The 13,139-nt window shown below is 28.0% G+C and overlaps 2 protein-coding genes across 3 annotated transcripts in view; one reads left to right on the top strand and one right to left on the bottom strand.

Annotated features, from left to right (window-relative positions):
* LOC126905801 (dnaJ homolog subfamily C member 3) overlaps positions 1-678 on the bottom strand; it is a 19,350-nt gene extending 18,672 nt beyond the window's left edge. Inside the window, exons 1-2 of one of the 2 annotated variants that reach the window (XM_050685874.1) lie at positions 450-678; positions 298-390 (exon numbers count right to left, since the gene is read on the bottom strand). In XM_050685874.1, the coding sequence (XP_050541831.1) occupies positions 298-390; positions 450-528 (172 nt within the window). In that variant the 5' untranslated portion in view covers positions 529-678. The remainder of the gene's footprint in view (positions 1-297; positions 391-449) is intronic. The other variant, XM_050685873.1, reaches the window with a different exon arrangement.
* A 6,316-nt stretch (positions 679-6,994) lies between these two features.
* Positions 6,995-13,139, top strand: part of LOC126904952 (uncharacterized) — a 7,333-nt gene continuing 1,188 nt past the window's right edge. Inside the window, exons 1-3 of the mRNA XM_050684356.1 lie at positions 6,995-7,041; positions 7,107-7,161; positions 11,829-13,134. Coding sequence (XP_050540313.1) covers positions 7,036-7,041; positions 7,107-7,161; positions 11,829-13,134 — 1,367 coding nt within the window. The 5' untranslated portion in view covers positions 6,995-7,035. The remainder of the gene's footprint in view (positions 7,042-7,106; positions 7,162-11,828; positions 13,135-13,139) is intronic.

The following is a 13,139-nucleotide window of genomic DNA, read 5'->3' as shown; positions in this document are numbered from 1 at the left end:
TATTAACTTTTAATATTATCAACATCATAGATTTCTATTAAACTTTAATAGAATAGAAATAGTTTATGAATTTAAAAAATGTATACATAAAAGTTGTTTATTATTTAATTTAGTAAAAGAAAAAGTCGCATTATAACAAAGGTCCTATATTTTCTAGTTCTTTAAGAAATTATTTTACTTGATGCAACAAAAAATTATAGCAAGTTATAATATGTAATGAACACATTAAGATAAAAATTNAGTTATAATATGTATGAACACATTAAGATGTCAATAAAAATTAAATATTATGCTTACCAACAGCAGCATGATAATGGGAAAGAGCATCTTGTAGTTGACCACGGGCTAAAAAATTACGCCCCATTTCTAAATGGTTTTCTACATCTGAGCCTGTAAATTACATTGAATAGGAAAAAGTTACTATAAATATAATTAATTCTGTAACTTACTCAAAGCAACTGAGTCCAAAGCCAAGAAAAACAAACAAGTAGAGTATATTTTTACTTGTACTCTACGCCACGTCTCCATGTCTATTCTTCTATTTTGTTGTGTTCAACTAGTATCAATTCAATTAATTTTTACTGATGAAACAAAATGCCATAGTGATTGAAATATAAGCTATTTATTAAAATTTAACGAACAGTTGTCGAGTAATAATATACCGTGTTCGTTTTAGTGTTGTGATCTTTTAAATTGATAAAAACACTACTGATAACTTTAATGGCTGCGTTTGGATTCTCAAAAAAAAAAACGGTAGTTAAAATTCAAGTGATTGTTGTTATAAAATTGTATTAACTATTTAATTAAGATATTTTATACAATGATTTGCTACTTAAAGCTTTTGTTTTTAATTTTAATTTTTATGAAAATGGCAAATCAAAATTACTTAAAATATAAATTAAGGCAGTTGTTACAAACGCAACTATTTCATCTTTATCGAACTCCGTGTTGGAACCTCATTGGTTGATATTCATACCATAGTAATATCACAGAATATTCTAATTTAAAATTCTAACAGTACCCACAGACTATGTGAAAAAGGTCATATATTTTCATATAGTCTGCGACTATACGAATAGAAAATTTTTTCTTACAGATAAAATTCTTCAATCATTTGAAATAATTTCTCGTTAAAGAAAATTTTTTCTATGTTTTAGAAAGCTCATTGAAAGTTGACTACATATGTAGACGACTTTTAAAAACCCTTATAAAAGTATTCATCGTAAGTTAATAATTACTCTCAATTAAAATTATTAGAGAGTAATTGAAACAATTGGTAAAACAACTAGATAAATTCATTTTTTTTAATTTTTCAAGAAAAACTAAATGTTATCATTAAAACAATTATACATTGCTTTCATTAAATAAATATTTCTACAAATAATTGCAATATATGAACACTATAATAAAAAAAGGAAAATATTTTAAGAAAAAATTATTAACTTTTTATCATTCCAAAACATTTTTATTTTTTTACCATAATATTATATAATAAACCATTAATAATCATAGATGGCTTTTTGCATATTAAGCCTATTACAAAATAGAATTTATTTTATAATAGTATCCCGATAAATTTACCTACATATGACACAATAACTGAGAATTAAAATTAAATTACCAAATTTTTATAATCAATAAGTAATTTATTTATTATGAAACACTTAATTAATCAAAAATATTAAAATAAAATTGTAATTTTTTTTAGATTCGTTTTTTTTCAATTTATCAATCATTAAGTATTTTATCTTATATTAGTATATTATATCTAGTATTTATGTATAAGTGAAACGTTTATCCCTTAAACATTACAAGAGTGTCAAATTGAATGGCTAAATGTGACTATTAAAAGAACCACTCTACTAAAACTTTTTTTTTTTGAAAGAGCAATCTCTTTACTTTTAATATACATATTGGGTTGATATTAAAAGTTGGAAAAATTCTTCCCATGAAAATATTTATATCCAACACTTAAATAGCTATGGCCTAAAACACGGACCGTCCGCTACTGACGAGAACTTGCAAATAATTCCAGGGGCACAGTTATACTGTATAATAACTACTGACGTATATGTTATTGCTCATCTGCAGCTCCTTGTCGTCTGACTTCCACTAAATTCCAATTTTGAACTACCATAGTATATTGGTACTATAATAATAATTATCGACGCATACGCCATTACCGCCCATCCTCTGCGGCGTATTCGCGTTGTCGTAGCATGACAACAACCGCCCGACCCTCTGAAGTATGTTGTACGCTTAAATAACAAAAAGTGTAATTTACACATATTTATACAACACATAGAATTAAGCGTTTAGCCTCATTTACTAATAAACGTAGTTAATTGATAACACCAATAAATCCATTTTCTCACTTGATATTTTACTTAAACAGTTTAAAAAAAATTTTATATTATTTTTAGGGCATAATTGGTTAAGAAACTTTTTGCTATAATTAAGTTCTATTACATTAGTTCATGTCCAATGCTGAATATCTATGATGTCCAATAATAATGATTGTATGTCAATATGTGTCTTTGTTATGAGCTTTTTTAGGAATACTAAAAATGTTATTTATTTACTAAATAAATATTACGAAAATATAAGAAATATTCCATAATTATTAATAATATATGAATTATATAATAAAAATATATATATGTGCTTTTTTTATGTATTACAAATTTCAATAAGTAGTAATGATTAATATAATAATATTAAAAAATTTAAGAAAATCTTATTACTAATGAATATATATTTGTAACTGTAATTTTATTACTAGCTATAAATTGAAATATTCAACATCCATCCCATCATCCTCTCTCTCTCTCTACACACAAATATATATTATCTTGGTTTTAAAATTGATATTATATATATTAGGCCAGTCAACGAAGGAGTAATTTTGGCGAATAGCGGAAAAAATTCCCAACCAAATTTTTTTTTTTTTTTAAGTCGAATTAATATATGTATAATGACATACTAAAAGTCCGCATTTTCTGGTAATGTTAAAAAAAATTGTCATAAAGCGTATTGGCCTTTAGTCAGGTGCTGGAGCTGGTAAAAATTGTGTCTTCCAGAAAACAGGGCTTAAATGTTCTATTATATATGAACATTGCAAAGATCAATGGCTTATAAATTCAATAAAAATAAAAATTGAAGATTAAGAAGATTGTACTTTTGTTGAAGATATATTATACACACTGTGCCAGAACACTGCTGGTTTTTTTTTTAAATAGCGATTAGTTGAAATAGTAGCAATGGGTTTACTTTAATTATTTCATAATTAATTTAATAATTTTTAACATATTTAATAATTTTAACAATAGAAGTTATTGAAGATAGAGTTATAACTTTATTTGACCTTTTAAGATTTATATCATGAAAGTTATTATCCACCATTGAGTTTATTAGAACAAGACCAATTTTATACACTTTATGACAATTAATTTTATCATTTTAGATTGTCGGAATTTTTGTATAGTTTCTATTCCTTGTTTATTGGGTCTTATTCCCTTGTATCAATAATGTTGCCTAATACTTTTAATTCTTGATAGCCAAATATACACTTAGATGGTTTTAGTTTTAAGTTATACTTTAAAAATCGTTGAAATGTTAATTCTAGTGAATGTAAATGAGACTCAAATGATTTGCCAAATGCAACGCAATCGTCTAAATAGCATGTATTGTGTCTATAATTTAAGCCAGCCATGACTTTACAAATAGCAGCTTGATAAAATTGGGGTGCATTTACCAAAAGGTAAACAAGTAAAATGAACATAATAGTTTTCAGTTGAATGAGCTGTAAAAACTCTAGAATTTTCAGAAAATCCTATTTGATGGAAAACTGATGTAGCATCTAAAGAAATAAAGTATTGACAAAAAAAAGTATTAACAAGACAATCCATGAAAGCTTTAACACATTCATAACTTTTTTTTTTTTTTTACCCGTTTATAATTTAAAAATAAAAAATAAAAATAAAATAACTAAAGTATTAGTTTCCTGCTAAACAATCATATAAATTTTGTATTATTGGTAAAGGGAAATTTTCACGATAAATTATTTCATTAGGTTTTTGAAAGTCTATTACCATTTTATATTTTTTTTACCCCTCTTGACTTTTACTGCATTATCCTTGATTTTTAGCAACTAAAAACACAGGATTAGAACAAGGACTTGAAGATTCCTCTACAATACCAGTTTTTAAAAGTTCCTCTGTCTGTTTTTCGATTTCATTACGTTCTACGAGGCTTAGCTTAAAATTAGGTAAATTTATTATTTTATTACTTGATAACTGAAGTTCTAGTGGAGCAATTTTACATGAGGCTAAATCATATTTATGTTTAGAAAAAATTGAACTATATTTCATTAATAAACCTCTAAGTTTATTTTGCTGATCAATAGGTAACGTTGGATTAATGTCCCAGTCTAGTACGTTTTCAGATGTTGTAACAGTAGGAGATAATGAAATATTACTTTTAACGTTTCCTTAGATTTGAGTCGTGTTCGTGTGAGAATCTTTGTTAATGTTTTTTGCTACGTCTTGTTTATCGCTGCGCGTTTTAAATTTTCCTTCTCGTTCAGAAGTCGGAGAGATAGTAAAATCACGTTTAATTATTCTATTTTTCAAAAGTTTTTTCTAATGTCTAAATTTTTAAATTCGTTAATTTGAATAATACTACGAAATGTGCGAACTAATTTAGTATTTGGATTGTAAACTAATGGTGTTCAATGGCAATTTGAAAACAAAACCATTACAAACGATTTGTTAGAGTTTGTAAAGTGTAATACAGAATTTATATTATTGTTTTCTGATATAATTATTAAGCCTAAACCAAAATGTTTTGTGACGGCTGCTTAGTCTTCACTTTCTAAATAATTTGGCTTATCAGAGAGATCAACGCCTAATATTTTTTAATTTCATAAGCATTAATATCTATAACTTTATTATTTAAGATTGCTTCTAGTGTTGATACTCCACCCCAACTGTCTGGTGCTACTTGTGTGTAAAATGTCGCTTTTCGCAACAATTTCACTAATACTCATCTGTACAAGATTTATTGAATGATTAGTTATGAGTTTGATAGATTTTAAATTGCTGAATTTTTTTTGTTGATCAATATTCGTTTTGGATGTCAAGATATTGTTATTGTAAAAAAAATTTATATTTACTCTTTCATCTTTTTTTAATAAAGTAATTTTAGCCTCTCGGGTGTAGATTGTCGCGTTTTATTTTAACGCGTTATCCAATAGGTACTGTTGACACGTATTCACTAATCCACTAAGCACCACACAATATATATATATAGTTATATATTGATTTATAGATATATATAGTTGATTTAACTCCACAATAGGCACAATGATAGTACAAGAAAATGTATATATTTAAATTATACTTCGCACTATAGGTTGCATTAAATATATATCCTTCGTTAATTCGATGCACGTGAGTAATACTAACAGAATCGCAAACGAGAAAAATAAAACGAAAGTTCAATAAAAGTAACGCGACAACCAGTCAAGGTTAACGTCGAAAACGGAACAGATCGCAATATCAATGCTTCATATTCGATGGCGGCTTTGTCACGATGTTAAGGGCGGGGAGACACCCGATGACAACCTATTGTCATATTAATAGCTGGACGGCTGATATCACTGAGAGACACGGGTGAGCTCCAGACTAGAGCGTAGGACGGTGCCGTGTCAATCGTTAAGATTAATATGCAGTCAGACAGTTTTATAATTACTATTTATAGTAAATTTATCAGAAAAGCTCAATATTTATTTTCATTTTTATCATAATAGAAATAATAGTAATCATTTCCTAGTAACTTTTGGTGTTTAAAAAGATTCTACAATTGAAATATTCAGAAATTAATTAATTTTAATGATTTAATTTATCTAAAATAACCAATCAAAACAAAGTTGTTAATAAGATTTACTCAATTGAGCGTATTATAAAATTTGTTTACAATTGTAAAAATCCATTGTTAATTCAGGAGAAACGAACAATCATTTTTTTTAAAAATTGATCTTTTGACGTATTGTTCATCAAAATCGGTTCAGCGAGAGCTAAGATTGAGCGTTTAGACACAAAAAAAAAAAAATCATAGTAAAATTAATACCTTCTTAGCTTCGCATCAAAGCTAAAATTGGCTCAAAACACTATTAAACAAATTATACATTACCAGCCCTGATAGGCTCAGAAATTGGAGGCTGGTTCGGCCGACGCAACGAATACAAAAAAAAAAAATGAAATAGTAGATGCAGTGGACACTCGCAAAAAAAAAATATACAATAATTTAAAAAAATATGCAGCGCACATAATTAAAATAAACTACCGCTACACACGGGAAATATTGCGACCAGTTCCGACTATGGTATTTCCCCGACAACCGTCGTATCAAAAACATCAGACCGACATAGGCGCCTAGAAATCTGGAGCCATTCAGAGGGGTTAAGGTCAGTCGGAAATCACAGAAAAAAATAAAATAAAATTATTTATCCCATACTGGACAGTGTAATATACGTTTAGTGGCGTTCAGTGCATCTGACAACTAGAAAGGGTGGAAAGTGAAGTGTAAACAATTTGATATCTGCCAACCTGTTCGTCGATGTAGTATTTATGATACAGATAACGCGCAAAAACTAATTACAAGTTATCCAACACAAAAATATTAAACGCTGTCGCAATACGCATTCGGCTCAACCAAAATAATTAGGAATATATATATACAAATAGTCAAAAAAATGAATAGATACCTTTTTGTCAAATACTAAAATTGTATTTATAATTTGTCTTTTTTTGCTAAATCAAGACAGTGTCTTTTCTACTGATTTAGCTAATGTATTAAACTTTGTATGAATAGTTTGACTAAAAATAACAATTTTTTTAATGGAATATTTTAATATTTACTTAAGATGTTTTTTAAATTTAAAAATATAAAAAATTATTTCGTTGACTGTATATATAACCCATGTAACCAAAAAAATTGTCATGTGTTATACAGAATTTAACACTTATAGTAAAAATGGAGGTGAGTAATAGTCATTACCTAAAGTCTTTGATTGAATTCTAAAAGATTATTTTATTTTATTGTAGAATTGGCAAATTACATCGGTATTATTGTTAATATCATGTTTGATTTTTAACAAAGGTAAATATTATTTTTTATTATTATTAATATTATTTTTTTTTTATAGCTTTATTAGCCCATTAAGTTCTATAGTGACCTTCCCCAGAGGAGAGGTTACATAACCATTGATACTCCGGTGGTTTGTCCGACGCCGGAGAGAGAGATGGCGACTCTAATTAACCAAGTGATCTCTCATTCGGCAAATGAAGCCGCCCGTGACTGAGTATCAAACCCGAGGAGGTGCGCGTCAAGCTTAGCCGCGTTACCGACCTGGCCATACTGTCCGTTTTGTATTATTTACGCTTATTAAATTTATTATCTATCCATTTAAGTTATTGTATTTTTTTAAGTGATGCACACAGGAATTTTTTAATATTAGTTATGAAGCTACTCTCATAGCTATATAGAGTGATCAATTAAGGATAAAGAACTCTTTTTTTTTGGAAATTATTGAAAATTTTAATTTAAATTTATTGGTCTATCTAAGGTTATGAGAGATCAAAATATGCTTTTCTATGCATTTATTTCAAATATGCAATTAAAGCTTCGCTTATGAACAAAATAATAACAAAATCCTTCTGATTAATATAACAATTATTTATGTTTGATTATTATGTTACGTATTAATATTCAATAAGTATACTTTAACTAAAAAATATATAATTAAAATTATAAATTAACCAAGTGTTCCATAGAAATGCTTAATAAAACATCTGTTTAAATAATTTATTATAATATAAAAATAATAAAACATTTTTAACGAAATGTTGAGTTTTCATCATAAGTTTACTGTTAATAGTAATTAAATAAATTTCTGATAACATATCAATCTAAAAAAAAAAAATATTTTATTCTCCATAAAATTTTCTAATTAATAATATAAATTCTAAACTTGCAAGTTGAGCTAAAATTTTGTAAAAAATTTCAACATTTTTAAATTATAAACTTTCATAAAGATCAACTGTAAAGAAACAAAAAATAAGTTAAATTTGTAATTTTAATAATTTAGTATTGTAATTTATTCGAAGAATTTATAAAAACTTATAGAGTAGTTATTACTTTTATGACAAACAAGTATATCAAACAAGGCCTTGACATAAAACTATTTATATAATAATTTATTGTTAATTATGAATAAATCGTCTACAAAAATTTTTTATCAGAGTCAAAAATTTACTTTTATTATTTAATTTTTCGTGCTAATTTCAAATCAGCAATAATTATTTATATTATTTATACAACTATAAGGGTAATAGTTCTGAATATTTTAATTATATAATTTATTTAAAATCCAAGAGTTTCATAGAAATAATTAGTATTTCTTTTGAAATGATTTCTTACATTAAAAAAATAATTAATAACAAAAAAAACTTGTTTTTAAATTATTACAAATTTTGATTTTTAATATTTTAATAATAATCAGAACAAAATATCACTTTTAACTTATTTTTTTGGTCTTTTTCATTTTTTGAAAATTCATATTAAAAAAAAAAGTTGAATCAGAAACCATTACTTTTAGCTCAACTTCAAGATTGAAATTTTCATTATTAAATAGAAAATTCAATGAGAATTAAAAATATAGTATTGTTATGAAAGTAGTTAACATTTTATAATTACAGTGGAGCCCCGGTAATCCGACAAACGTTTTGCAGGTCAATATCGAACTATCGAATTTGTCGGATTATAGAGTATTCCCTAAGACCTCATATAGTCCGGAAATTTTAACAAAAAGGTACATTGTAATCCGAAAAATCACAAATCCAAAGATAAGATTTGGTCTTGATAGGCCCTGGTGTGAAGTATAAATCATGCTTCATTATGTATGTCGACTTAAGTAAATTAAACAACACAATAGAAAGCTTATGTTTTATTATAAAGTTAACGTCATTAATGCTAGAGAACTTAAAAAAAACAATAACTTTACATTAAGGAATACAATTACAATGTAATTGTGTTTAAACAAATGTACATACTAAAATATTCAAAAATTATGAATAAAAATCATGATATGAATTTATGAAGCATGAAAATATTTATCAATTTTTTTTTGTTTAACATTAAAGAAACGCAAGACCAATGCTCTGTCCCTCAGTCTTCTTAAAAGTAAAAGTTCGTTGTAGGATGCACTATTCTCTTCAAACCCAGTTCAAAGGCATTAGTTGCATCTTGTGCTATCACTTGCGAAGTAGTTGCAATTACGTCGTCGTCATCTTCCTGATTTATGGTTGTATTACTAGATATCTCTTTTATAATCTCATCGTCAGATATTTCATAAAAAATATTTTTCTCCTTATCCAATCCATGGTACCAGATTTCCAAATCTTGCGATCTTATCTGTGTTTCAGCAGCAACTTTCTCTATTACTTCCGAAGTTACACTGATTTGCGGATCGTTGCTAGGACTGGTGACTATATCCGGCCATAACTTTTTCCAAGACGATGTAATAGTTGACGAAGGTAATGCAGTCCACGATTGACAAAGAGCAAAAACCAAGTCTTTCATATTGAATTCTTTTAAAGTTTTTTCTATTGGCTGATCTTTTGATACAGCTTTCAGAAGTAGATTTTTCTTATTATCTTGCTTGACAAACTGAATTATATGCTGATCCATTGGTTGAATCAGTGCAGTGCAGTTTGGTGGAAGAAACATCGCAGTGATACATTTATCCTCAGTTGTCAGTTCTTCTTCAGACGGATGACCGGGAGCGTTATCAATAAGCAATAACGCATTTTGAGGAAAATTATGATTTTTCAACCATTTTTTAACTTCTGGTACAAAGCATTCATCAAACCACTTCTTGAAAAGGTCTTTTGTCATCCACGCACTTTTTTGACCATAATAATGTACAGGCAAATCAATGTTTTTGAATGCACGTGGTTTATTCGATTTTCCAACGACGACCATTTTTAGCGCGTATGTACCCGCAGCATTTGCACATGGTAGTATGGTTACACGCTCTTTACTTACTTTTCGACCAGGTACGGATTTTTCGTTAAAGGAAACGAAAGTTTTGTTTAGTATCACACGCCAAAAAAGTCCTGATTCGTCTGCATTGTACACTTGTGATGGGTTAAGATTTAAATCTTTCACCTTTTGCAAAAATCTTAATTTAAATGGCTCTATGCAGGTAGGGTTATTAGAAAGTTTCTCTCCTGTTTTAGTCATTAAACGTATGCCATGACGACTTTTAAAAAGTTCTAACCATCCCTTGCTAGCCATAAAATCATCTTTTTTTATAATTTTATTATAAAAAAACTTAGCTTTCATGGCCAACATGAGTCCCGAAATTGGAGCATGCCTATTTCTTTCCTGAAGAAACCACATGTACAAAGTTTCTTCCACTTCTGGATGTTCAGCTTTCTTGAGTGAATGTCTCTTGCCTGGCCCACAGTCAGTAGTTGATACGAAGTTTTTAATCTTCTTGTGATTTTTTTTAATATCATAAATTGTAGATCGGCCTACGCCATATTCACTTGCTAAACTACTAAAAGATTCATTACGATTTAAACGGTCTAAAATACCACATTTTTTGTCAGTATTTTGTGCTTTCGCTTCTGGGCTTGAGAAGACATAAATTACCAAGTACGTATACGTAATACACAATGAATAAACAGTACACAAAGAATCTATACTTTGAGCACAATATTGATGGCACAATTGTAACCTGTTCAGTTATGCATAATCTATATTAGCGAAGATTGTAAAAAAAATACCCAATAATAATAGACATGTCGGATTATAAGGGGCGCCGGATTAACCAGGGGCCGTATTACCGGGGGTCCACTGTACTATATTATTGTAAATTTATCAGAAAAGCTCAATAATTTTTATATTTTTATCGTAATAGATCACTTAAATAAAAATCATAGTATTTTTTTAATAAGAACAAATTATCTTGGCGACTGTCTACTATGAGGTCGTCAAATTAAAAAAAAATCACAATTAATCATAATAATTGCAATAATTATAATTACTTATATACTAATGTACGTTTAAATTTTAAATATTTTGTCTTTATAGTACATCAAAATTTTTATTCTAACTCTTTGTACTCAACTGTACGAATCTAGTATGCACTTATCCTATAATAAATAATTATACCGTATAAAAAATAACACGCAATTAAAATACTATCACATTGAGAGTTGATGTAATCAAGTTTTATTTGTGATTAAATAAATAGTAATAAAGCGGTTAAATATTAATCACAATATATTTTAAACAAATACACGTAAAGAAGAGCATAAAAAGTGTCACAATAGTTTTCTGTGAGGAAGTTGAAAAAAGTAATATGTATATATTTTTTGTGCATCGCCGGACCGGTTCGTGTCGGACGTAGAGAGGTAGCTGTCTCGCAGTCGCCATCCAGCGGTAAAGCCTAAAGTGAACTACGACCACTTTAGAGTACTTTTTGGTTTCTAAATACAAAAGTGCTTCAATTATATTTTACTATCCAAAAAATATATATATATATATATATGTATATTTTTTAATAGCAATACATTCATTTATTATAACTATAACTAGTCGAAAAATAGGGATATGACTGAACCTAAAAACTTAAACATTATGTCAAGTCACAATTTTAATTATTTGATGCCCTTAAATATAAAATTTGTATTTTTTATGTCTCTCTCTTAATTAGATATTTATTACAGCAAAAATTAATTAATATTTTTCTCATTTAGCAATTCAATATAAAAATTCAAATGACAAACAAAAATGGCAATTAAAAAAAGACACGACAATAATAGCTGCAGAAAACGGAAATTTGGAATTATTAAAATATGCATTTCAAAATGGATGTAAATGGGATGAAAGAACAACAGAAGCTGCTGCAAATAATGGCCATTTAGAATGTTTAAAATATGCTTATGAAAATGGTTGTAAATGGAATCAATTCAATATTGCAACAAGTGCGATTAGAAAGGGTAATCTAAGAATATTAAAATATATTCACAAAAATGGATACGATTTCAATCAATTCATAACTAACGTTGCTGCTGGTGGTAATCTAGAAATATTAAAATATGTCCTTAAACATGGATGTCCTTGCAATAAAATTACAACTTATACAGCTGTTTTTAATAGAAATCTGGAAAATTTAAAATATTTACATGAAAAAGGATGCCCATGGGATGATAGAATTACTTATGAAGCCGCCATTCAAGGTAACATAAATATTTTAAAATATGCACATGAAAATAGATGTCCTTGGAATGAAAGCACAACAGCAGCCGCAGCTTCTAATGGCAATTTAGAATGTTTAAAATATGCAATTGAAAATGGTTGTCAATGCCATAAACATACAAGTACTGAGGCAGCCATTAGAGGTGATTTAAAAATATTAAAATATGCATATGAAAATAAATGTCCTTGGGATGAAAGCACAACAGAAGCTGCTGCTTTAAGCGGTAATATAGAATGTTTAAAATATGCTTATGAAAATGGGTGTAAATGGGATGAACGTACAACTATTAGTGCTGCCAGAAGAAGTGATTTAAAAATGTTAAAATATATCCATGAAAATGAATGTCCGTGGGGTGAAAGCACAACAGAAGCTGCTGCTTGTAGCGGTAATTTAGAATGTTTAAAATATGCTATTGAAAATGGCTGTAAATGGAATGAACGTACAACTACTGGAGCAGCCATGCAAGGTGATTTAAAAATATTAAAATATGCACATGAAAACGAATGTCCTTGGGATGAAAGCACAACAGAAGCAGCTGCTTTTAGCGGTAATCTAGAATGCTTAAAATATGCAATTGAAAATGGATGTAAATGGGATGAACGTACACCTACTGGTGCAGCCATGCAAGGTGATTTAAAAATATTAAAATATGCACATGAAAATGGATGTCCTTGGGATGAAAGCACAACCATAGCATCAGCTTTATATGGTAATTTAGAATGTTTAAAATATGCTTATGAAAATGGTTGTAAATGGGATGAACGTACAACTATTAGTGCTGCCAGAAGAAGTGATTTAAAAATGTTAA

Source organism: Daktulosphaira vitifoliae, unplaced genomic scaffold, assembly GCF_025091365.1.
Source record: "Daktulosphaira vitifoliae isolate Bord-2020 unplaced genomic scaffold, ASM2509136v1 Scaffold_4, whole genome shotgun sequence".
NCBI classification, from domain to species: Eukaryota; Metazoa; Arthropoda; class Insecta; order Hemiptera; family Phylloxeridae; genus Daktulosphaira; species Daktulosphaira vitifoliae.
Note: the sequence above shows the minus strand (reverse complement) of the source record. Positions and strands in the feature narration are given on the sequence as shown.